Source organism: Oryzias latipes, chromosome 14 (assembly GCF_002234675.1).
Source record: "Oryzias latipes chromosome 14, ASM223467v1".
In the NCBI taxonomy this organism is placed as follows: Eukaryota; Metazoa; Chordata; class Actinopteri; order Beloniformes; family Adrianichthyidae; genus Oryzias; species Oryzias latipes.
In genome coordinates, this window is record NC_019872.2 from 16,337,238 (window position 1) to 16,364,261 (window position 27,024).

The 27,024-nt window shown below is 38.9% G+C and overlaps 2 protein-coding genes across 5 annotated transcripts; one reads left to right on the forward strand and one right to left on the reverse strand.

Annotated features, from left to right (window-relative positions):
* LOC101170207 (myelin protein zero-like protein 2) lies at positions 1-11,278 on the reverse strand. Its single transcript, XM_004076536.4, has 4 exons — positions 11,018-11,278; positions 3,639-3,805; positions 2,363-2,573; positions 1-1,830 (listed from the first exon to the last, which is right to left on the reverse strand). The coding sequence occupies exons 1-4, from the start codon at positions 11,073-11,075 to the stop codon at positions 1,667-1,669; spliced, it is 600 nt and encodes a 199-aa protein (XP_004076584.1). The 5' UTR covers positions 11,076-11,278; the 3' UTR covers positions 1-1,666.
* Positions 11,279-12,454: 1,176 nt separating this feature from the next.
* Positions 12,455-20,390, forward strand: LOC101159126 (platelet-activating factor acetylhydrolase IB subunit beta). 4 transcript variants are annotated; one of them, XM_011483624.3, is made up of 7 exons: positions 12,455-12,574; positions 12,940-13,030; positions 13,376-13,460; positions 14,130-14,219; positions 14,291-14,407; positions 15,633-15,755; positions 18,737-19,245. In XM_011483624.3, exons 3-7 carry the CDS (start codon positions 13,380-13,382, stop codon positions 19,013-19,015), a joined length of 690 nt encoding a protein of 229 aa, XP_011481926.1. In that variant the 5' UTR covers positions 12,455-12,574; positions 12,940-13,030; positions 13,376-13,379; the 3' UTR covers positions 19,016-19,245. The 4 variants fall into 4 exon arrangements, with proteins under 4 accessions (XP_011481926.1, XP_004076538.1, XP_011481925.1 ...); XM_004076490.4 differs by having other exon boundaries at positions 13,379-13,460; XM_011483623.2 differs by lacking the exon at positions 12,455-12,574 and having other exon boundaries at positions 12,779-13,030.
* The last annotated feature ends 6,634 nt before the right edge of the window (positions 20,391-27,024 follow it).

Consider the following 27,024-nt stretch of genomic DNA (forward strand, 5'->3'; position numbering starts at 1 on the left):
TACTCTCAGCCTCTGAGGCATATCAGAAGCAGGAAACAAGAGTTTATTTAAATAGAGTTTTTTATTCCAAAGTTTCTAAAAAATACAGGAAGCATTTCAGTGATGCAATTAAAAAACAAGAATAAAGTTCTCCTTTTAATAAACTATATACAATACTTTTTAATGAAAATCATTTCAAGAGTTAGCAAAGTAGTAAAAACTGGGATTTGTTGTCTTTGAACATCATTAAGTCTTTCATGAAAGCTGAAAAAAGGCATCCTTTAAAGACAAAATCACACCTAATGCCTTTTTAGTTGGTTTCTTCTTTAATTTAAATTATCTTAAATTCTCTCAGAGGATGTTTTTGCAGGGCAATATGAGAATTTGCAAGAGTCTTATAGCACTGTATAGCAAAGGCACAGTCTGATTAACACTTTAAATCACAATGTATCTGCTCTTTAGAGAGAGAAAAAGATCTATGAAAAATATTTTAATGAAGCCTGAAAAATTCATGGCTTAGACAACAGCTCTCTGGTCCAAAAATATCCAGCATTTACAAAGAAATGTAGTCCGATTAGACAAAATATGCAAGGTTGTTGAATTAATAAAAAAACAAGTCCAGTTCCAAAACAAAATCAATAAATTGTCCAAATTTAGAAGAGTTAAACTTTAACACGGTGACTGCTTGTGCCACCCACCGGTAAACAAACTGAAATTGCTGACCTACATTTAAAACTGTGTAGCTGTAATAAAAGAAAGAGAATAAGAGGAATTCCTTGCATTTGCAGGGTAATATTCTGCATTTGCCTGGTTAATGTCATTTACTCAGCACAACAGAAACTGTAGAGCGAAGGCAGCAGTCAATTATTTTAGCTGTGCAACTTTGAAATCTTCACCATCTGCATCGACATCAAAGCAGTCATTCTAACAGTCTCCGTAAACCATCATTTTAACTTTGAAAGTGCCTGCTGTCTGGAATATAAAGGCAATATTAAAACATATACAAATCAGAGGCTGAAACCAGCCAACACAGCTATAGAAATAGACCATAAGACACCTAAAATCAAATGTAATCTCCCTGCACGGTTCGGTTCATTGCAGGCTTTATCAAAAGAAGACACAAGCTGTTGATATTGTATCATTTGTTCAGAGAAAAAAAAGAAAGTTTCCTCATATTGGACAAGTTATTAGACTAAAGATGTTCCATTCGATTCACAGCAGCATCGCCATGTATGAGAGGCTGAAAAATGATTTTTAATTGAAATGTATTATGATTTTTAATTTTTTTTTAAAGGCAAACATGTTTAATAGCAAAGCATTGTGGTAAAAAACCTTCCCTTTCAGCATTGCTGCTGTGAATTAAGACTGACATTTCCCACCCACTTTCACATAAATCCACACATATCAATATATAATTTAAAAAGTTGAAACTCAACTAACTTTTGTCGCTGCAATCAATTCATTTTTTTCCTAAAACTATAAAAATGCAAATACTCTGCAGTTAAAACAGACTCAAGGTTTACCTCCTCTTATCTCTATTAATGAACCAACCTTAATTATTAACAGCAAATTATGTGTTAAAAAGGCATTCTACACATCTATTTCTTAGAAACAGACCCACACCGACATCCAGATAATCTTCTTTCCCGTGAGGAAGAGAAAGACAGGAGCTCCCATTCATTGGTCCTTAATATAGATCTGATTTTCCAACAGAGTACACCTCTATGTCCATCATTTCTTTTTGCCTTCTCTTGTACAACTTTACTCCCATAATGATGCCAAGGATGACCAGGATCACAGCGCAGCTGCCTCCAACCGCGGCTGCCAGAATTCCGATCTCCGATACAGAGACTTAAAGCAGAAAACAAATGACAGAAAGCACAGGTTCAACTTAACATTTTGTCATTTCATAATGCAAGCACTAAGATTGTTTAAGTTTTTTAGACACTAAAACACATGTCAGCCTGTTTCAGCTTTTCAAACAAACTCAAACATCTACATTATTAACAGAGATAAGGCTATAGAGTACAGCACACAATGTGTAGGTAAGGCCGTTTTTTCGTTTTGTTTTTTGTTATTTTAAGGTATGAATATTGTTAGTACAAGGTAGGTGGGTAACCTAAAAGAAAACAGGGTATATCCAGAAATCTAATTTCCTTGCAATTAAAATGTTCCAACCTCTGTTGTGTATTCTAATCTAAAACACACTTATACATATGTAAATCATAATTACAAATCCATATTATCATTCCTAAGCAGTTACAGGCTACTTAAAGGGTGGGCTGTACTCTAAAGAGTTATCTTTCCAGAAAACACAAACTTTAATCACTTATATGAGAATTGGAGTTTTCTTTAATAATGTGCACAACGCTGTCCGTCTAACCTTTATTGACGACCTTAAGGTCAATCTCTCCATGATTGCCGAGCACATCGGGTCGATTCTTCACTTGGCAAGTGTAGGTGCCATTAAAGGTTGGAGAAACCTTTTGCAAGGTGATGGAGGCATCCCGCTTCACGACATTGCCTGACCACACAACACGGCCTTTGAAGAGCCCTTGCTCCTCAGGATATGGGGTGCCTTGGTGGTAAAAAACCTGACACAATCACAAAAATAAATAAATAAAGCAAACAAATAATTTTTGCAACATCAGACGTGAAAATCCATTTCTACTGAAACTTGGAGAAAAGTATAAGTTTGAAAAGTGGTTTTCAAGAATTGGCTTCAGCTCCAGTCACTAAAATTTAGAAAAAAAATTGAAAAATGAGTGTGAATGACGATCAGAGCTATAGGACCCGTTCTATTTCTGCTCATTAAATACTAATTATTTCAACCCAAAAGAACCCAGGCCAATTTTTCCTAAAAAAGACAATTATGTGGGAAATACAGCAGACCAAGTGGATCACAGAAGACATTTTCTATGTTCTTCTGTTACACTGATGTCATATGAAGTAATCCTTGTGCAGTAGTGGTTTTAGGCACGGGCCATACAGGCAATTGTGCTTGAAATAAAAAATAAATAGAAAATATCAGCGTCACTATTGGTTTTCTATTATTTACTTTACCGCAGAGTTTGTTTGTTTTGTCCTGTAACATGTTCATATTTGTATACTTTTGACAGAATATATTCTTATGGAGAGCAACATATTATACGTTATTTAAGGTTTAACTTAATTTATTCTGGATTAATATTCCTGTTTTCGTTCATGTTTATGTTCAAAAAGTTACATTTTAAAGTTTTAAAAGTTTAGCTTTCGTATGTTCAATAAATGTTTATCTTGTTCATCCCGCGACCTAAAGCTTGTTTTGGATTTAGGTCCTTTAGGCCTAATCGTAAACCCCCCCCCCCCCCCCCCATAATATGAGTACAGTTCATGCATATTCAAATAAAAATAGGGAACACAAAAGGATGTAGTCAAATTGTGTGTGCGGGGGGCGCTGGGGGGTTACTGACCCGGGGATTAAGTTAGTGTAGAAACAACACTGTATTTGTGCCACTACATTGGGAACATAAGTCACAGTTTTGAAACCAACATTTGGTTCCTTCCTCTGCAGAGAAAAGCTGAGTTTGTGCGGTTAACTGAGACACAGCGCCCCCTGCTGGTTCAACACCGCGGTGATCAAAAATCGTCACAGCACTAAAATAAAGGAATTTATTTACCGAGATTTCAGCTTGTGAATTAGGAGGTCTGTAGTTCCAAACTACAGTGACTGACTGATCCGACACCGGCTGAGTGGACTTGAATGTGCAGCTCAACTTCACATCTGACCCGTTGACCGCAACCACCTCACTTGGAGTATGAACTTCTATTGCAGACACTTCCATTTCTGAAATTAAAACAAAAAACACAAAGAATGAGCCATGGTACTATGCAAAAATAAGAGAATTCTTAGCTCTGCAGTAACTATCATTGAGAGTCTTTTACAAACCAGAATTGCATGTGCAGACTTACAGAGTTCATTTAAACATTTTTGTGAAAATATTTTTACACAATTTGTCAAGATTTTTATAGCCGAAAACCTCCACAAATGCATTTCTTTGCATTTATAAACAACAGAAACAACATTTATTGTGTGACTATTTGAGAACAGTTGTGAACTCATTTACACATGGAGGTCAAGCGTAAACAGTCTCAACATCAGTTTACAGGTACCAAAAAACATTTAAGAAAGTGGTAAAGTTTTCAGAAATAATTGTACATAATGTTTATTTCCTATTTTTAAGAGTCCACTATAACAAGCCATATCATTTTTGGGAACTTTTAAAGGAGGTTAAATGTGAACCAAAACTTTTCTTTTAATTAATTAAATCATTCTTGCAAAAAAACATGTGGATTGGAAGTATATCTAAAAACAGTTTAAAAAAAGATAAAACATTTTGCAAATAAATGAGAGTGGATCTTTTTAGGATAATCTGGTCAAAAAGAGCGAAAAAGTTATTTGGAGGATATTTCAAAAATCACAGAAACTTTGTGATCTTAGAAAAAACAAAAACCAGGGGAACCAGGAAAGAAAGAACAGGCAAAAAAAAAGATAGATTACAAGGAAGTGGAAGCATAAAGCTAGTCGATTAAAATCAAAGTATACTTCACAGATGAACATTGCCGTTGTAGAGGAAATACAGAATCTATTTTGAGCTTCACAGCAATGAAATAGTAAAAATAGTAGAGCGAAAAAAATTATTTTTTTCAAGGCTTGTCAAAACAACAATTCTCTAACCAAACTGGATTTGCCACTTTTCCTGTTTTTAACAGAACTACCTCTCTGTGAAAGAGCAAACGGATAACATTTAACTTAGGCACTGCAAGGATGTCAATCATTTCATGATTCTTTGCAGGTTACAATTGGGATTGATAGTTCAGTTTAGTTGAAACTGGACAGCAACAAAGGAGACCTTAGATATAGGTGGTCTTGGGGGAGTTCATACAAGGGGGGAATGTTATGGGGGGCCTAAAAGATGCTATTCATTATTTAAAAAAAATAGTTTTAAGATTCCCTTTGTTGACGCAGATCAGTTCAGAGTAATAATCTCTTTTCGTGAGTGATACCAGGGCTTTGTACATTCTGAGATGGGTTTTAAACATTTCCCCTGTGCACAGACAGTCCAGCTCTGTAGAGCCGCTCAAGCTGGCGACTTCTAGCTTTTATTTTACGGAGTTCAGGAGTGAACCATGGGGCAGATTTGGTGAAGGAAACACGGCAAGCTTTGAGAGGAGCAAGGAGGCTCAGAATATCAACAAGACCATTATTGTAACAAATAACAAGTGCATCGGGATCAAGAGAATCTGGAAATGAAATGTGACTAATGTGGGAGGAGAGCATATCTATATTAATATTTCTGACATGGTGAAAAGAGATTAGGCGTGAAGGTTTAGTAACAGACAAACAGATATGCTAAATGAAACTAGAAAATGATCTATGATTTGGATCTTGTCAGCAGAACAGTTAACGGGAGTAAAGCTGGAGCACCAGACTAAGTCCAGAGTATGTCCTTTAATGTGGGTATATTTAACAGATTGGTAAAAGTTAAAACTGGCCAAGCCCAAACAGAAGTCTCTGGTGAGGGGAAGGCTGCAATGGTAAATATGAATATTAAAATCATCCATCACAATGACTTTAGGCGACAGGGATGACAGGTGGGTGAGCAGAGATCTAAATTGATCCAAAAAGTCACTGTTGGGCTTAGGTGGACGCTAAACCACTGCTATGACAGTAGGAGGGGGTCTGGGAAGCATGAAAGCGGTGCACTCCATGCTACTGAGTATTCATTCATTTTCTATTCCATTTTATCCCTTTCGGGGTCACGGGGCTGCCTGAGCCTATCCCGGCCACTTGTGGGCGAAAGCAGGGGTCAACCTGGACAGGTCGCCAGTCTGTCGCATGCACGCTGAGAACATGCAAACTCCAGACAGAAAGTGGTACGGAAAGTGTTGAGAAAGTACTGAGTATTACAGGAATAAGACAAATGAGCAAAATCAGAAAGGAAGTGAAAGCCATTAAAAGCAACCAGTGCAGATGGAAATGCTGACATGGGTTTATAAAAGGCTAAGGAGGCTTACTGAAGCCCTGCTGATGTCAAAGCCAGCTCATATTAAGCGTTTAAAACTTCTAGTACACAAGCCTCCTGCATCAACCTGTTCTGGATAAACGGTTTAAAAATTCAACGACATGACCAGTTAAAAATAAAAAGGACGTTGCAGCTGAGAGAGATTCATTTTGAATTGATTTCAGTGAAGCTTGAGAGACAGCTGAGGAGAAAAGGAGAACTAATACTTTGGGATTTCCTTTTACAGACACCGTTTTTTGGATCAGGAAAGAAGAAAAAAAAAAGATAAGTTTCAGTTCTCTTTGGCATTAAAGGAGTTTAGTCTGAATGACAATGGGAATGGAAACTAAGTTAAAATGTTCTATCAAATGATAAACCAAACACCTAACCAAAACCAATTCAATTCAAGTCATTAAAAATGTCATAGAAAAATGTAACGGATTACCAGCCAAGATGCTGTCTCAGATTCAGTGTCTTCTGTATAATTTACTATAGTATAGTTGACCCTAAACCAGTGTTTTTCAACCAGTGTGCCGGCGGCACGTGGGAGATGGTCAGGTGTGCCGTGGGAAATTACCCTCATTAATCATTAACTGATCTAAAAACATTTTCCATCTCCAGGAAATCAGCTCTTTGTTCATCCAAACAGGCCCTGTTAAAACACTGAGTAGTTTGGAATATGAAAGATCATAAAAGACTTTTTTTCTTTTTGTTTATTTGATTCTATTAAAGACATTTTTATAAGAATGACGGTACTGCGATTTCGCTGCAGCTAAAACTCTTTTTGGAAAATGTCTCCGTCAATCATCCTTGGAAGCTTAATCACACGTCATCAGTCTGACCAATCAGAAGTGTTTAAAGTCTTCACTTCCTTGTTCCGATTCTGCTCATAAAGTCGCTCAGTTCTAACAAAAATACCAGCTAAAGCTCGTCTTTAGCGGTGTAGCTTTCCGCGGTATCAGACCGTGGAAAAAGTGAACAAAACAATGAAGCTCAGAGATGCTAGTCTGTCTGCTTTCGGTGGTTATTTGCACTACATCTCCCATGATGCAATGAGTTAAAGTGACAGCGTCTCACCGCAAAATGAGTCTTTCCTCTTAAACGTCTTGAAACCACAACGAACACACATCAAACAGTTTTTAAATCTTCTAACTTAACTTTTATTACACCTTTTAGAAAAAACAGCTGCAACGTGCAGCTTTTTCTGCCACAATTATCACAAAAAGGCATGTAAGATGTGGAGGGGCTGTAGATCAATACAGACTATGAGTATCTCCTTTTTTTTAATTTTTGGATGCTGGTGTGCCGCGGGATTTTTGTCAAGTGTGCCGTGGCTCAAAAAAGGTTGAAAAACACTGCCCTAAACCATTCTTAACAAAAGAAAAGATTATAATCCCTGGCTCCAGTTCTTTGGAGTAACAATATTTAAAAGGGACACAGATTGTTTTATAAACTGATGTCTCTTCTGTGCGTCTGAGAAATATTTTGAAAAGGATAAACAATTCAAAACAGAGAGATGTTATCGTTTTCCTTTTAGCGTATCCTATCAGGGGTCGCCACAGTGACAAAACCGCTTCCACTGAGTCAGAAACTATCTGTGTTGCCTTAAATCTAAATTTTAGTGTCACCGCTGTCAATTTTTCCTTCTTAATCCGTTGCCGGCCTTACTGATGGTCCTTCACATCAGCAAATGAGCCACAGAAACATTTGGTTCCAAAGACACTCAGCCTTTGCCTGATGCCTGGTCGAAAAAAAGTGATACACGTCTGTCATGAAGAAAAAAAAGAAAGAATTTAAGCTCACCAGAAGCTGACAGTTTGATTATGCACCAGTTCTGCCTGTATTTTGCAACATCATTTTAAACTGCAGATTGAGAGACTCCTCTGCAGTATGTACTTGTGTCTGTCGTGTGTTAATAGTTTCTGTTTGACTCATGAACAGGAGTAGACTGTTCTTTTCATCACAGCAAGCAGGGATCAGGCTAGTCTATGCAGGGAGGAAGGTTGAAAGAAAGAAGAGGAACAACTGGTTAAAGAAGCATTTTGGATAAGAGGTGAAACGTCTTCAACTTTAAAAACCAAGTCCAGATGACAACCAATAAACCTACCACTATGACGGAATCTACCTGGATGAATGAGAGTCTTCATAGACATGGTTAAAGAAGTGATTTTATGACAGTCTTTTTCTACCGGGATCTGAATTAAGCTTTTGGTTGTGTAATGCATGCAAATGTGCTCTTCCTCATAAAATAATAATACTGTAAAGCCATTTACCGTCATTTCAGGACTATAGAGCGCACCTGATTATAAGCCGCATGTGCCAACATTGAAACGTGTTGTAGAATGAGGATGTGCATGTGCTGAAACCGCCGCTTGTGTAAGGGAGGGAGGGATGATATATTTACAAACAGTGCCTGTGACTCGGTGTAAGTACCGTAACCATTCGGCCTGCAATAACTGTTCGGGGTCCTTTCGACTGAGGATAACGTCACACTACGGTAACCCCACTTGGACAAACTCGGAGATCTCCTCGGGCTCTACATATTTTCATTTCACGTTTCCTTTTGTAACCTAAATGTCTTTTCCTTCATAAGTTGTGTCTGACATTATTCTTTGAAATATTTATAGAGAGATTTTGCCACAACCCTCTTCGTAAAAAGATTTGTGGCTGTTAGAATAAACCTGCTGCTCCACACAAGTGAACCGTGTCTCTGACGAGCAGCTGGAGTCTCGTAGCTTCGTGTTCGCAGGCAGGGAAGGTGCTTTGTTACAGTGTGCATTGCAGTCCGTTCGACTGCAATGCACTTAATAATAATCATAATAATAAAAGCACTTTAGAAGATAATCTTGCTCTGTCGGAGCTCTGTTTGTTTACAGCGGACCACATAATATCTTCTTCAATGGTAGTATAGTAACTTGTCCAAACCAATCACTATCTGACACGTCATCGGACCAACGGACAGCCAATCACATGATGTGACGTCAGCACTGGTCGAACAACCCCAAACGGTTGTTGCAGGCCAAATGGTTATGGTACCTAAAGCGGCAGTAACACATGTAACAATATGGTAGTAAGAGCACTAAAAGGGCTGGTTAAAAAAAAACATACCGGTAAAAGTCACAGAGAGAAGGAAAAAAAAAGTCACTGAGAGCAGCAGTAACCTCTGCACAGCACGCGCCTCTGCGAAGCACAGGTGTGCCAGAGAGGCAGAGGCAATCGACGCACAGAAGCAAGCGCTTGCCTCTTTTTATAGCAGTTTGAAGTATTTAATGAATCAAATAAATCCCTTTATGCGTTTGACCAATCAGATGGACTCCTTTACATTAGTGACCAATCAGATGGAGTCTTTTATGTTAGATGCTCACTTCTTTGTAGAAGAGGGTCATTTGGAGTGTAATTTAAGTTAAGTTGACTATTATTCAAATTAAACTGTTGCAGTGAAATGCAAATCATGTATTTAGTTGTTTTGCTTTTTATTCATGTTTACTTGCTGATATCGTGCAGCCCTAATCCAATGCATTCATTGCAAAACAAAAATTCTAACTGTCTTTGACAAAACTTGATTTTAAACAGAAAAAAGATACATTTACTAGTAAAATTTTAATGATAGTATTTTATTACTTGATACATTATTAAAATTTGCGTGGGTGATAGAGGAGGGTATGCACCCATTAAGTACTCTTGCAGGCTAGCATTAGTGTAGTAATAATGTCCCATCATTTAAATCTCCATCAACTTCTGTATGTGTCCATTTCTGCAAACATCGGGATGAAAAATAAAATAAGTTATACAAAGTTGACCTCAATCCATTTTCAATCATCCTCCAATGTATAGTATGGCGACTTACGCCAAACACCTCCACTATTTCCTGGACGCTGAGGCCCTGCAACAAATCTCTTTCAATCGCATGGAAAGGGATGTTGATGACTGGTCAACCCCTTCCATGCGCGACGCCGTCCAGTTGCTGAAGGCCTGAGAGCAAGTTGGCCAAGACAACTTCGTCAACATTGGTGTCTGTGACGGTAGAGTGTTCAGCCAAGCTCTCTAAAACCTTCTCAACCTTGGCACGGGCATCACACTCTGAAACTGTTGGTAATTCCAACTGGAAAGCTAATCCCCAACAAGGATTGTGCACAGATGTTTGAGAACGTTTGCCGGTAGGGCCAACAACGCAGAAGAAGAGTGAGCACTGACTCCATCGCTCTGCCCCCCTCGGAACTGCTGACTGGAATTTAAGAGACAGTTTCTGTGCACTCGAGGAGAAAAGGAAAATGCAGCCCCTCTCTTTGCATTATCGACTTAATTATGTCACAGAATGAGAAGTGTTAAAGAAGAAAATGAAAAAGCATTTTAGATTGATTATTTTATTTTTGAGTCAATTGATGCAGTTACATCATGAAAATGAAAAAGCATTTCTGTACTTAATCCATTTTAATTGTCAAATTAGATATTTCTAATTGAATATTGTTACACATTTACTAGAGAACTTTTTGAAAATGAAATGTCAAATACCAGTTTCTTTATCATTTTAATTAACAGACACCATGAGCGGTGTTGAAGAAGAAAAAGACAAAAGCAGTTTGGCAGATTGATTTTTCATTTTGTTTTTGAGTCAACAAATGCAGCTTTATTGTGAAAATGAAAAGGCATTTCCGGTAATCCATTCTAGCATGTGTATTTCTATTATTAATTGTATCTGCTTACTAAATAAAAACAACCTCTCACTACGTAAAATGAGCTCTTAGTTTTAAAACCACTTTATTATATTTTATATTCATGGCGATAGTTATTCTTAACTTTTTTCAATTTCGTTTCAATAAATAATTAAATAAATAACGTTTACAATTATCAGAGAGACCTTCAACAAGACTCGTAAAAATGCGAACATTTGTTTGTTTTAATGTTTGTCAGAGCTGTGGTTCTAACTAAAACCAGAGTATCTAGAATTCTTTGACACCAAAACGTGAATTAAGTCGAGGAACTTGTTAACTCACCTGGCAGGACGAGTCCTCCCAGAAACAGTAGCCACATAAGATCACAGTGATTAGACATTGTTGTGCCGCTCCCGCTCCGGAGAGTTTCGTCTACTTTCCCAGTAAATTTATACCCGAAAAGCCTTGCTTTTACAACACCGCGTTTCCCGGGGAAGAGTTTGGTAAAAGGAATGCTGTAAACTAAAGTAAACGACGGACGGGAAAAAATGCCACAGCGCCGCCCTCAAACACCTGATAGGCGACGTTTGCTGGACAGATCATTGCACAACCAGCTCCGCCTCCTCCCCCGCACCTGAACAATGCGAGGTTTCTCTTATTTATTTATTTGTTTGTTTGTTAGTTTATTAGCCAGAGAGAAGAATGATATTGGGAATTTTGTCGACTGATTGCTAAGTGGTACATTCCCACCTAGTGGCCACGTGATCACAACACATTTAGGCAAACTAAAACGGATTTCATTTTATTTTTATTTTACTGTCTCACATCTCTGACATCAGTGAGAATAGAGGCTCTGGAAGGTCAAACCCAATTTTGCTGAGGTGAACATAGATTGAGTCTTTAGGATGACCTGTGCCCCCAATAAAATGTTTGCTTTTAGTTTTTATGTAACAAGAGATAAAGTTACATTATCACTTTAACAACTGGGATTAACTATGAAACTGCTTGGTTGAACATGAGAGCAGGTCTTTTTGTGGAAATTAGGAATTCTTCAACTGCCCGTGTTTTTGTGGTTGGGACATTCTGCACAGATTCACCACAGGTGCCCACCCAACATGAACCTAAACGTAAAACCAGATTATGCATCAAAATAGCTGTCCAAATAAGATATTTAATGCTGAACAATATAATAATTTTCAGTATCAGCTTACATATGTGCTAATTAAAAGGTCTTGATCTGTGGAGTAACATCTTCATTTTAGCTTATTCATAACGTGTTTTTGTAATGTACAACTCTTCTAGGGCCTGTCTGCACCTGCCCAGCGTAGAACCTGATTCACTGCGCTTAAGAATGTTTTTGGTCTTTTTTTCTCTTTGTTAACTTTTATCTTACCCAAAGCAACAGAAGTAAGTTTATTTACCCAGAGAATTTGGCATCTAAAAAGCTATTGAAAAAACAATGTAATAATAATATAGTGGTTTGAAATGGGGAAAAAAACATATATCTAAAAAAAAATCGTTACAAGCTTTAAACCAACAGTTAAATGTCCCCCTTTTTTTCTAGCAGAACTGGTAAAGCTGAATCCAGTTTGTGAACTGTTCTTTCATAATTACACTTTCTATTTTGTGCAGCGTAACTGTCCCATTTCCGTGTTGTTTTGGTGCAAAACAGTCGGAAGTGTGGGGGAAGAAAACAACATTTTTTCAAATGTTAAAAGAGAAAAGGTGAAGCTCGTGTTTCCGTGATTCACTTAAACGCCTCATGGTGTCCCGTGACCTAGTGTCGTCTCTTTCAATAGACAACAAATATATATTGCTAAAGTAATTAGCACTTTTAATAATAGCCTATGGGTACACTTGTATCATTTTATTTTTGCTATACTATCTAAAAAAATGACAGTAAGTTATTGGCAGAACTGTTTAACTTTTTTCCTTTTTTGCCTGACAGGTGGTCAGCGGTTTAGTGGTGCACTGGAGTCAAAAAGCAAGCAGTTTTTTTTATTAAATATAAATTTGTGGTTTTATCTGTAAATATATTTCTTTATAACTGAAATAAATAATGAAAATAGAAAAATGGCACGGATTTATGCCTGTCAGACCTAGCTCAGGGAATCATAAACACAGCTGACTTGCGACATTTGCTGTTTGTATTGGCTCTCCTAGCGTTTCTCCATCCACAGGCGCTCTCCTCCTCATAGACGCTAGCCAATAGTTTGCTGTTTTCACACATTTTCCTGTCTTTTTTTTTGCTAATCAACCAACAGTGACAACCGCCGCCCTTCTCCCTCCGTACCCGGCAGCGTTGGCGTGAAGTCAAAGAGCTAGCGGCTAGCCGGGAAAGCGTCACCCCAGCAGGTAGTTTCTGTTTGACAACAACAGTGCCAATCATTTCCAGCTCGGGAGCTGTTTCAATGCCTCCGTTATTATCTCGGTAATATAGCCAACGCTGGAAACTGAAACTGCGATTAACTTAAGGCCATTTGCTCTGTAATCGTAAAACTACCAGCGAAAGTGGCCTAGATCCTCCGTCTTCTTGCCTCCTGGCTGCCTGCAGCAGAAACCTCTGGTTATTAATATTAGTATCCAGCATTGCGTCTTTCTAGTGGTTGATATCAACAGCAGATACAGCGCCTTTCCTCGTGTGTAGTTCATTTTGAACAGACAGGCTGTGGATGTGATGAATAACCCCGGTTTGCCCAGCAGGATGAGCGGTGATGAGGTGAACCCCGCGGCGGAGGCTCAGCCTGTGGAGGATGTGCAAGGAGACGGACGGTGGTTGTCACAGGTATGTGTTTTACAGACACGATCATGTTAAAGCAGGAAATCAGACACACGAATCATGCGTATACTGCATTTGAGCAAACTGCAAAATACCACACATTAACTTTTTTCCCCCAAAGCCCTCCCTGTTTAGAAGATGAATAAAAAGATTTATTGCATCTCTAATCTAATAATTTCTCTCAAACTTATAAGTGCAGTTTATTGCTACAGACTTAAATATTATGGCTTTTATGACTCTCCTCTTCTTCTTTTTTTAACTTACTTTTCAGCAACTCATGTTAAAGTGCCATTTTTAAGGACTTAGTCTGCTTAAACAAAGCAGAAATGTGCTCCCGTTGTGTGTTTGAGTCCAACAGTTTACTTATTTGGTGGCGAGACTTGGTAGGTTAATCCTCCAAAGCCAATAAGACTGGGGCAGCCTGCTTTGGTTCGAGGCCTCCATCAGACCGACCAGACTTGTCTTGACTGATGATGAGCTTGTGGGGTTTAGTCTGACTGTAGCGGCTCAGTAGTCTCTTCCTGCTAGTCAAAAGTCAGGAAACTCATCTCACAGGGTGTTTGTTATCTTAGTCTGAAAGATTGCACAGGGCTCTACGCCTGACATGTTTATGAGCAGAATTATAGCAACTTTTTTGTGTCTGTCCTTGGACTTATTTTCCGTTTGTGTTTTCAGCACACAAGATTTGTGCAGGAGTGCAAAGATGCCGAACCCGATGTGCTTTTTATTGGAGATTCTATGGTGCAATTAATGCAGCAGCATGAGGTGAGACGAGTTCTATGTGGGATTGAGTTTGTAGTTTTCCGAAACTTGCGTAACATCATCTTCATCTGCAGGTCTGGAGGGAGGTGTTCTCTCCTCTTCATGCTCTCAATTTTGGGATAGCTGGAGACACCACTTGTAATGTTTTGTGGAGGCTGCAGAATGGAGAACTGGAGAACATACGACCCAAGGTGGGGCTAAGATGATGAGACAGTCGAGCACCAAACAACCTGCTGAGCAAACATTTAAACGGGGAAACCCAACCCAAAACCCTCAAAGCACATAAGAGTTAACCCTTTTAACACAGGACTTTAGCTCAATTCTTTGCACTGCCGTAACCCTTCACCTGTTTACTCAATTAATGTTATTCTAGACCAGGGGTTCTCAATGTGCAGCCTGGGGGCCATTGGCGGCCCTTGGGAAGATTTTTTGTGGCCCCTTAATAAAAGAGAGCCAGAGCAGGTTCTTTTAAGGAAAACCGTTGTGTTGGCGAGGAGAAAAGACGCTTTCAAGCTAAGTGGACAAATGCTTACTTTGTCGTACCTCATGGGCTGGATAAAGTCATGTGCCTGATTTGCAAGCAGGTAAATGCTCAAAGAATTCAATATAAATCGTCACTATGTTACAAATCATAAAAACTATGACAAATTTACCGGCGAGGAGCGCAACAATAAGCTCCAACAACTAGACTACGCTGCAGCAGATGTTTACAAAGATGGCTAAATCCAGTGAAGCTGGGACAAAAGCTAGTAGTTACGTTGTGGCTTTGGAAATGGCCCCGGCGTAGCAATCCCCTTAAGTGACGGGGAGTTTGTAAAACGAATGTATGCTGAAACTAGCTGACATTGCTTGTGCTGAGCAAAAGAAGAAGTTTGAAGAAATAACTCTGTCAAATGATACGACTACAAGACGAGTAGAAGATCTGGGCTGCAACCTCTTACCGCAACTGGGAAGACATCCGGAGGGCCTGGTTAATTGTACAAATGACACTCGGTCATTAAAGTTATTACAAACAACTATTTCTGTTTATCCATTTTTTTTCACCAAAATTGGCCCCCGATCCAATGCCAAGTTCCTAATTCGGCCCTCCGCTAAAAAAACTTTGAGAACCCCTGATCTAGAGAATTCTGAAGCAGCCTTTGTGCTGATATGCAACACTGCCCTGTAGTGAAATCAACATAATTCAGCTGCTTTTCTCTGCGACAGAGTGTGCTGAATTATGTTGATGGCATTAATAGTCGAAGAGTAACGATATGTCAAAGAGCAAGCGCCATCTCTGGCGTTAAAGGGTTAAATTATAATGATGTGATGATGTGAAATTATACCGGCTTTTTTTCTCTCTAAAAACTGCTTTTAGTTCATTTTGGTTGCAGTGCATTTTTTGTGAAAAAGAAAATCATCTGTCCTCATGTGCAGGTGGTGGTCTTGTGGGTAGGAACCAACAACCACGAACACACGGCAGAACAAGTTGCAGGTGGAATTCTCGCCATCGCACAAATGCTCACCACCCGCCTCCCCAAGGCAAAGATAGTTGTATTGGTAAGTTTGGTAGAGTTAAGTGATATGACTAAATAACTAAAATATTTTTCCAGATGAGCCTTTTTAAAGTAAACATCCAGAACCTTATCCATGTTTCTTTTCAATGTAATGTAATGTGCTGAGGACAGCATAAAATTGTTTATTTTAATATTAAAACAGGGAAAACATTTGAAAGTCTGTGCATTTCATACGATTTATCAGAAAAATATCCTTCTCGTCTCCTTTTACTCTCTATTTATTGATTTTTGTTGGAAAACATTGTGGGTAAAATAAGAGGAAAACAGAAAAAAATACCAGAACGTCCAGATTTGTTAAATGCGACTACACTTTTACTACAGCTACATGCACAACACAACAGCAGATGGATGTGACATCACTCCATATTATCGGGAATTGAACTGCATGTTCAGCCAAGTAACTTGAAACATTTTAATACATAAAACATATAACCTTTAAACTTTCATATTTTTCGTCTTTAATTGTAAATAACTGGTTATCATTTTGGGATTAGATTTTTTTTTCTTTCAGAAAGACTCATTTGGTGCAAGCATGTCCAAATTGCAGCCCTCAGTGGATTTTAATCTGGCCAGCAACCCTTTTAAAGGGCCTATATTATGCAACATCATTTTTTTTTAGCTTTTACGAGCATTATGTTAATTCCTCATGAAAAGTAACCCCAAAGCGGTATTTTGATCCATTCATGCATTCTGAGTATTCCTCTACAAACCTGCTCTCTGAGCACCAGCCCCTCCCAATCTCTGAAAATGAGTGGGTTCGCACATTGTGACATAGATAAGTGAGAATTGCCCTTTCCAGTAAGTGTCTGCTCTACCAGCACCGCCCCCAGGCTAACACACACACCCATCGTTACTTCTTGGAGCTAGCGGTGATTGGCTAAACGCTTTCCTTTTATATGCACGATATGAACATCCGTCTTTGCAAAAGTTTGGATGTTGTTTGTTTTCCTGGGAGAAACACAGAAACGCTGGTGAGGCCGACTCTAGGTTGATGTCATGAAATGGGCGACACCCACTAGGAGCAAAAGGCGGTGCCTCAGGAATTGAGTCGCCTTACTTCTGGGTAGTAAAATTCGCTGTGAAAATAAATAATATTTAAAACAAAAATTGTTCTTTTGTGTGCCTAAAATAATCTCATAAACATGGATCTTGTTTACTATAAAAGGATTAAAAATAGCACGTTATAGGCTCTTTAAAAAATCCCTTTAATATTTCTACCAGCACTATATCATTATCATAACATACAAATGTCCAACGGACATTGGAGTTTTGTTCTTATCTCTTTGCAAAAGGCCCTTGGTCAAATCTCGGCTGGGACCTAACTGTTTAGAGTTTTTGTGTTCTCCTCGTGCATTCTATTGCACCCGGGCTTTCTCCTGCAGTCCAAAAACATACTTCATAGGTTAATTGGGGATTCTAAATTGCCCCTAGGTGTGGATGTGAGTATGTGGCCCTGAAACAGACGGGCGATCTGCCCGGGGTGTACCCTGCCTTCGCCCAACAGAACCTCGGTTGACCTCAGCAGCCCCGTGACCCCGAAAGGGATTCAGTGGGTTTTAAAGATGGATGGATGGAACAAATTCAACATTTTTTGTTTCTTTATGCTGATGAGAAATTGTTATTTTGGGTTTTGGATTACTTTTAAGAGCTTTTAATGGTCGCCGATATGGGAAAATAACCCCAAAAGCACCAGAAAAAATGTAGGAGTCACAGTTTGTGGGCTGCAAAGGTTTTGGAAAAAAATAAATAAAAGAAAATCCATGAGGTGCACTTTAAGGAGTTTAATAAAAAATCTTTAAGTACTGTATATACATGTTATTTGTTTTGTGTTTAAAACCTAAGTCATTATTTTTCGGAGTAATTTTGGTAAAGACATTCATCTTATATTTAGATATATTCCAATTATTGGAATACTGTATTTTTGGAATAGGTTATATTTACGTTTAAAGATTATAGCTAAAAATGTCTGACTGGATCGCTGTCCCTTAAACATAGTTACCCTGCTAAATACTGTACGTTCCTGCTTGATAAAAGTTTTGACACCCCTGATCTGGTGTATCATCTGCTGAAGGAGAACGTATTAGAAGCTCAAGGTCTCCTTTCATTCAATTAGTTGAGTTTGAACATGTTTTTCAAAAGAGATTCTCATGTACAATTTATGATCATTTCACTCTGCAGATGTCTTTATTCTACAAAAATCAAACCCCTAAATACATTTCTCACCAACATTCTGTCCTTTGCAGCCACACTTTAATGAAATGATAGTCCAGAGATTAATGGTACTGCTACACATAAAAACACACACACACGTTGATTAAGGTGTAACAAATTTTCCATTAGCAAATGAGCTGAGATCCCTCTGGAGACATCTTGGTTAGAAGCTGCCATCAGAGGTCGCCAGTTGTGAGTCAGAAGAGCTGCATGTTTAACACAGAACAAGCTGGTTAATGTACTTGATGGGCGAAGAGGCTTTTACTTCCTTCAACAACCATATTTTGATCATCCGGTGCTTCTTATTACAGCAGGTTTGTTGAAGTGGTATTTAGGGATCACCGTGTTCATGTAGCTCTTTGTTATAATGCCTCTCACTTAAAAAACGAAACCATCATCAAACCCAACGTGTCACATTGCTATAATAGCGGCTGACAAGTCGGTTGTCTTTTTTTATGGAGGTGATGTGCAAGTCAATGTCAGCAGTGATATTGATTGCTGAGTGTGTGTATAGTGACACTCTGGTGCATTTTCAGAAAATTTGATAATAAGATTACTCATGAAAAAACAATTTACTCAGCTGATCAGTGTTTTTTTATTTTTTAGATAAGAAATCAATTCAATAAAAGGTGAAGCTTTATTGATGAATATCAATAGAATCAATCTGAACCCTGACCTCCTCAGTTTTGTTATTTCCAATTCTTTGTTTATTAATCTTTAAAGAAGGATTCGGGATGTTTTTGTGCTCTTCAGTCTTTGTTGCCTCGAGGGGAGCGTCCCAATCTGCTGAGGGAGAAAAACGCCACCGTCAACGGGCTGGTGCGCTCCTGGCTGCCGCGACTGCGCCAGGCTCTGTTCCTGGACGTGAGCAGGGAATTTGTCCACTCGGATGGAGCCATCAGCCCACAAGACATGTTTGACTACCTCCACCTGACAGCCGCAGGTTACCGCACTATTTCCAAACCGCTCAGCGATCTGCTGCTTCAGATCCTGGAGGAGACGCCAGAAGAGAGGCGAGCGTCGCTGGTTTGAAGCCTGCAGCCATGGGGCCGCGTTCACCCAGAACCATGTTGTCCCTGCTGCTGGTGGGAAAACATGCTCCTGGAAGAGGATGATAGCTTCACACTTAAGTCGGGAGAGCCACCCCACTACAGATGTAGACACTACGCTTTCAGCTGTAATCTCTGTTGCATAAAAGGTTTCTCCAACACGAAGCCTCTCTTAATGTAGTCACAAATCGATGACACCTTCTTAAACTGCATCTATCTCATGAGGTTAATGTCACCTTTTCGTCATTTGTGCTGTTTAAAACCAGTCATTCCTTTAGGCGGAGAGAGCCTAGCTTTCCCAATAAAAACATGATGACTTCAGTTGGTATATTAGATGTGATGAGTTACCAAAAAACATGGTGACACAGACTATGATCTTTTTAGAACCGTTTTAGAATCTTAATAACGAAAAGCAAGCTCAGAGTCACTGCATGTTTGAAGCCAGCCGTGGTCTTGGGTGGAGCTCTTTGTTCTTTACCGTCAGCATATATGATGTTGTGTCACGTTACCCAATACACAATCAGTCTGATAATCTCCTAGTCCTCCACAAAGCTTCATCTTCATTTTGCCAGAGTACTTATTTTCCTCCAGCTTGTTTACATTTAATCTGATTCCAAAACCATCTAGTGAGATTTTTGTTTGTGGCTGGAAACAAAAACGATGGTTGCTTTAAGTCCTGCTAGCTTTAAAAAAAAAAAAAAAAAACTTAAACAAATCCAAAAAGTTGTCCGGCTTCTTTGATAATCTTATAATCCCTCTGAGTACAGTTGGATGCAGGATTTATGACAGCCTCTCCCAGCATCTAATTCCTCATCCGTGCAAACATTCATAGTCAGATTCCACTGCTTTGAACTTCTACCTTATTCTTCTCATAGTGTCTGGTCTTCACATGTCCCCAGTTCACTGTTTTTATTTGCAGATTGCACCCTGAAATCCTCAGCGCTCTAAACAGTATTGTTACATTTTGAAGGATAAATCCCACGCCAAGCCAATATTTAATATGAATGCGGTAAATTCTTCAGTCATCTCAGCTGGCATGGAAGTGAAGTGGTTGGTTGGTGAAATCGCACTGCAGTTGTCCATGCCTCACTACTGCTGTTAAGTTATCAGCATTCCTGCCGTCTGCTTTACATTTGATGCATTAAGTATAAATAGTATTTGTGTGTGAGTGTGTGTGTGTGTGTGCCTTAAGTGTCCATGAGGAGAGTGTGTGCAGAATGTTAATTTTGTAAGATGTGTGTCTAGAGATGCATTTCTGTGTTCTCTGTGCTGCGGTCTTTGCACTGTCCTTGCTTCGTAATGACGTTCAGGTAAAAACAAAACAAAAAACAAATTCCAATAAAAAGGATGTAAACGTGTGCTTTTTGTCTTTCTTATGTGTCATGACTGTATAATGTAATTTCTGGCATTCTGTCAGACACCAACAGGGGGCAGCATTTCCTCAAAAAGTAAACTTGAGCGTGGCTCTAATGAGGTATGGCCCATGTTCAATGCCACTTCTCTTTTACTCCAAGGTGCACATCATTTCATTAATTTCTTTTTCACCAAGTTTCTCTGTGATGCTGTAATAATTCAGCAGCATTTGGAGGCGGTGTATTGACTCTAGTTAAATAGCCCTCATTAAATAGTTAGATGCACTGGAGTGAAAGGGATGCTGGGAAGTTGTAAAGCAGCTTGTTAATAAAGCAGTTTGCTCGTGTTTAATGTGGCTCATTAGTTCTGACCGGAACCAAACTGTACAAACAATAAATAAATAAAAGGCACGCTCCATCTGGAACCCCTTCAGGCGATCAGTGCACTTACACATGAAGTTCTTATGTCTTATAGGTTTATTATTTTGCAGTCCTGTGCTTCAAAAAGGGCTGCATTTAAAAGCTATACTGGGAGTTCAATGTTGTGTAGATACTGGAATAATGCATTATTTTTTGGAAAGTTTAACAGAAAGGAACTGCGTGTCATTTTGACCCTTATTGTTGATTTAGGTCTCAGTATTGGCCTTGCACTTGGAATAAATATTGGTTCATTCCCTTTAAACACACCCACAGAAAAGACACTTCTAATCTCTAAAGACAAATCACTTTTTTTCTCCCAAAACCTTATTGACTTCTACATTAACTTCTAACACTTTGTGACTGCAATTAGAGTTTTATTCATCATTTTGATAAAAATTAAAAAAAACTTAAAAACCAACAATATTCTGATTGTTTAGTTTTTAGGAAACCCACGTGTGAAAACACATTCCTCTCTGTTTTAACAGGAAATACAGTAATCAAAGATGGTAGTTGTAAATAAAAATGATTAGAGGCTCATTTGTTCACCTCTGAGATGTTTTTCTATTGACAAACTCTTGTCCTTGGTCTCCATTATGTTAATTCTATTTGATTGTTTTCTTGTATGAAAACAGGGATGGATTGGTGGATGGCTGCCTTCTCACAGACACCACACAGTATATAATGCAAAACAATATAAACCAACAGTGAAATTATGACCAAAAAAGTTTGTTCAGCTTCCAATGCTCCGTTATCTTCCTTATGACATCTGAGAACTTCTGTTGTTTATTGGATTATTAATATTGATCTATTTTTTTCTCCCTTTAATCTCTGTTTTTTCTTTAACAATATACACACAGTCGTTAGTCCTGTACTTTTCATGTGTCTCTTGCCATCCAGATATTTAGTTCACTATGCAGTTTGACTCAAGTTTTAAAAACTCCCCTTACATGTTGCGCTGTTGTGATAAAGAGGAAATGATCGGGAAATGTGGTTGTCACAAGAGAGAAAGGTCACAATTTTTCATGCCAGTGCAGGACGTATTAGCCTGTTTGTTTAAGCAGCAGAGTTCTGGTTAACCCTTATATTGTTTTCGGGTTAAAATTGTCAAAACAGGTCAATGCAAGGGTGAAGACTACACTTATAACTGACTTTTTGTTTGAATTTTACTTTTTGTGGGGAGATGTTTGAGCTTTGCTCATCTTTCATCTCTTTCTATTTGGCACTTTGGCTTAAGGGTGTAGCATTATTTTTTTAGATGAGAGGTTTACCTAGACAGCTGCACAGTCAAATGAGGCAAAACTCACGTTTTTCTGCCATCAAGATAACATGCATGTAGTTAGTCTCATAATCCTTTCAATTACTGGCATAGCATAGCATTCAGATTAGCAGTGTAAAAAAAACCTGTAAAGCTGTCGTGATTTTCCTATTTGGTGATCAAATTTAGCTTTGAATGACTAAGTGTTGCATGACTGCACAGGAGCTTTGGAGACTAAAGTACACAATGAGAGGTTTCCGTATGTCATTCTGCATCATCAGACTCAGATGATTGATGGATGGCCTATTAGACCTCGGTGTCTGGCCTCCAACCAACAGACATCTGCCTCCTCAGTTCCATTACCCAGCATCACATACTGCTTTTTCTCTCCCCCGTCACTGATGTGTCACTACGCACAGTGCTTTTGTCAGAGGCAGTCATGGCCCTCCACCATCATCGGTGCATTTCGATCAGCCACGTCCATTCATGCCTGTGAGTCATGTGTATTCAGGTTCCCTCCTGACTTCAGTTAGAATTCTGTTTTTTTCTAAACTGATGGAACAGTCAATAAAAAATTCAGCAACGGAACTTGCGTTCTTTGGAATAAACTCTAATACCACATTTAGAACTAGAAGACCAAAGTACTGCATTAGAAAGAATGACATATTTGCACATTAGAAAGAATGAAATATTTGAAGAAATAAACGTTCATAACTGAAAAGCTGAGAAAAGTTTAAGTATATATGCAGAATCTAAAATTATCATCATAAGTGCTTCCAAAACTTCTTTGGGCTCTTTGGTCATGTCTGCATCCACTTATGGTAAGGTTAGCCCATGGTGTCCACACCGGACAAGCAGGGAGGGGTACTTCTTCTTCTTCTTTTTTTACTGTTTACTAGCCCATGTCTGCCACCCACAGTTGGAAGTGGCTTGGTGCGAAATGTTGAAGTAGTGCAGATCTTGCAGTTTAGGCACGAAACGGAAACTGTGTCCTTGCAATGGGGGAAATGGATGATCATCATGTCAGGAAAATGGCATCGGTTTATCTTTATTTGAAAAACAAACGCAGGCATTCTCAGCCACATCGCCATGTTTTGGTTCACCACAAAAATCAAATCCATACATACCTACCAAATCCGAGTCCTTGATGTGTAAAGTTTGACCTGGTTTAACTTGCAATGCACATTCAGTGGCGCCGCATTTTGTAGGTAGAGCCCAAAAACAGTTGTAAAAACTTGCATAGCTATGTGTGAACGCGGGAGTTTAGAATGTGGAAGGCTGAAACGCCCGATTTACATAGAATTTTCATTAGCAGTGATCACTTGAACGCCATTTCCAATGGCTGTGTGAACATAGCTCTTGTCTCCATCATTTCTAAGGTTGTCTTCATGGTTGTCCTTTTCACTTCCTCAGCCTTTCAACTTGAGCAACTGTTTGTCTCCTGACCTCTGGCTGACATTTCTGTGGTGTACGCAGTCCAAAGCAATCTGGTGTTGTATTTACTGTTAGCTAATACAAAAAAAAAAAGTACACAATAAATTTCCTCTACTTTCCCTGCAGTCAGTGTACCTAAAACAATCCCCTCCCCTCTCTAAAATCTTTCTACAACTCATTTTCATTCCCATTTCCTAAATGATGCATTGCATTTGCAAATGGCTCTAATGATTTGATCCCTCATTTGTGATTAATAATCGGGAAAGTAATTACCCTTTTAAGCATTTAAGAAAGGAAAGAGTGTTTTGTTAATTCCCATTTTGAATTGCATTCACTTTGACTGAACTGACCTGTGAGTTCTTGTATAGTGAAAACTAACCCGCCACTTCCTGCAAACGTTTTTCAGAGAGCGTTACCGTGACAGAACTATGCAGTTACTGCAGATTTGTGGGCTTCACGTACATGATGCAAATCCCAAATGTGGTTCCACCACACCCCAGAAGTATTTAATCTGTGCTCCATTGGCATTAAAGGGCCTAAAATGCAAGTAAAGTATATCTCAGACCATACCACCATCAGAGTGGGCCTTTTCCGCAAAGCAGGGTGGGTATATGCTTTCCTTCATGCCAAATTCTGACTCAACTGTCTGTCACTGCTGTAAAAAAATGTCATCTTCTCCAGTTTTTGTCAGTCAGTGAGGTGAGGTGCTGCCCGTTTCTCTAACAGTTTTATGGCTTTTGCTTTCAGACCTGATATTGTTTATATTAAAAAGCAATTATTTGAAACTTTAATATCTTGCTGTCACCTCAAACCAGTCTATCTACTCTCCCCTGACATCAAAAAGCTCTCTAGAACATTTTTTTCCTTTTTTGTACCATCCTTTGAACACGTTGAGAGATGCCTGTATGGAAAAAATGTGAGTAAATCAGTGGTTGTCAAAACATCAGTTCATTATGCGCCATGTTCAAAGTTCCTAAAATCTTTTTTCCAAAACCTTTCTGGTGCTCATCCCTCAAAATCAAAGAAAATCTGTTTTCTTTAAGGCTCTTCATAATTTGCAACTCATGAGTCTCATGTTAACTTTTGACCTTTTGGCAGAAAAAAATGTATTTTAAGCCTTGTTTCCCCTGAGTGGTACAGTTAAATTACTTTTGAAAATACTCTCTATGAAGTTTGGGAAAAGAAATCTGCATAAGTCAGCTTTTCAGAACACAACATTCAGCTGCTTCAAACATAGAAGGGCACTGGAGTCCAGTTTCCCCTACCTCCCTCAGTGTCCTGGCTTTCCTTTTTAACTTTTCAGACTGGGGGATTTGTTTGAACTAATTATCAGGTTGCAGTTTAGGCCTGTTTGCTTTTTATTAGCCTGACTTGTTTGAGTTAGACTGAAAAAAAACTTTGTGTTTGGAAAAAGTGTTTTTTCCTGTTTGCATGTAGTGTTGCAAATTTCCTTAAGACTTTTTTTTTTTGGGCGGGGGGGGGGTCAAAGGGTTTTGAAACCTTTTAACTGACTTGTAAAAATAAATGAGGCAATGCTTCTCTGCTTTCACCACTAACAGATCTTTCTCAAGGGCACTGCAGCAGCCTTTGATTGAAAAGAAGCAGCGAAGAGATATTTTTTTCACTTTTGTTTCTCACTCATACTCACAGGTCTACAAGCAGAAGGTTACTCCTGCAGGTTCAAAGCCTCTGTTGTCAAAAATTAATCATGTGTGCAGCAGCAAAAGCAGTCCGTGAAGCTGCTGATGTGTTGGTGTTTCAGCACTTTCCAAAAAAATGTTGCCAAGTTCAAGAAAAAAGAAATTCCTGTGACAGAAACTCTGCTGTGCTGCGTATTTGCTGATGAAATGCTCAAACAGACTGAAGCAAGAATTTGAAATGAGTTTAGGCTTTTTATATTACTACATCCTGGTAACTAAACTAACCTCCCTTTTCCAGTGGTGCATGAAATTATGACTTTTTCCTGGAAATGATTCCTGACTATGTTTGCTTCTAAAAGAAAAGTAAATTTACAATTGAGTTCAGAAAGCGGGGCATGTATGCTCCTTCTGAAAGCAAAGGTGTGTTACTACTGTGTCATGGTTTTGATAAGGCTCACTTAAGGATGGAAGCACTCCAGGAGAAAAGTGAAAAACAGGTTTTTCTTCTCAGGAGTTATACTGGCAAAGATTAGATTACTATCTGCCTTCTTTAGCAATCATTTACTAGATTATTAACCTTAAAATAATAATAATGTACTAACACTTTATGCAGATTGTATTTTTTTTAATAGGTAATGTTTTAATGTGATGTCTCTTCACAATTTTGCTCTTAGTATGTTAAAAATCCTTCCAAAGAACTACACAATACAACCACAAATGCGAAGGTTTAGCTTTTATCTTGTTTCCTGGATCCCTTCTGTTTTGTTGCAATAATCTCCCCCTCTTTGGGGTTGCAGGATTTCGTGTTATGACTGCTGTACAGGACAAACAGGAATACAGACGGAAAAGGTCTTCCGAGGACTCACGAACAGCACACTGTTGAAATAAACATTAGGCTTGAATTATGAACATTTGCTGGCAGCTGGAGCCGTTTCTGTTTCAGCTTTACATTCGTCTCAAGCAGAAGGACTTGGATCGCTGTAGATGTCAGCGACAGGATGGTAAGTGATGCAAAAACATTTTGCTAGATAGTAAATAGCAACTTAAAGAAGCAAGAAGTTTCAATGAGAAGAGCCGCAGATGAGAGGAATTAAACCATCACCCCCTGCTCTCTGCTCTCACTGGAGACCTTGGTAGTTTGAGCTGAGAGAACAATAAAGCAATTCACCAATCTCTCCAAGCATCCTGTTTACAGACTGGAGGTCAAGAGGAAGGGGGAAAGCCTGTGCTATTTTTAACCCTTTCTCTGCTCTCTCTTGCTCTTTTAAAGGAAATACCTCCATTTTTAAAAATTCCTCTTTGTCTTCACCTTTACTCTTTCTATCATCAGTAATCTCCTTCCTCCACATCTGGTTATTTGTTGCAGCTGGTTTTTTTTTTCATCCTGTTGCTTCGGAAAAGTATTTGTCTCTCATTCAGCCCCCCCCACCTGACCCCCCCCCCTTTTTGTGGTCTCCTCCTCTCCTTATCTGGGGCCTTTTTCTGCCTCAGTTAAAGCTGAACTGAACAGCTTAAACAGTACTAAAGGCACAAACAGTGTAAACAGAGCCTTGGCAGGAAATGGCAATAACCCTCCTACAAGCTCCCCTGTTTCCCTTTGTTTTTTCCAGCCATGCAAAGTCTATCATAACCCTGTCTCATTATTTCTTCCCCTCTGCCTTTAGGGAAGCTGGGTTTTTTCTTTTTCTTTTCTGTGTGTCAGACTGCATTGTGTGTGCTGATCTTTTGTTGGGGTACAGCTCAGGTTGCAGGTCTTATCACGCATTGCAGGGCACATTGCTTCATTCCTTTGGCTAAACACCTGGTACCGCTTTAAACACAATTACGCATAATGGGTGCATGTTAATAGAACTTAATATCATCATTTAATCATCACGCATGAATCCTTGAG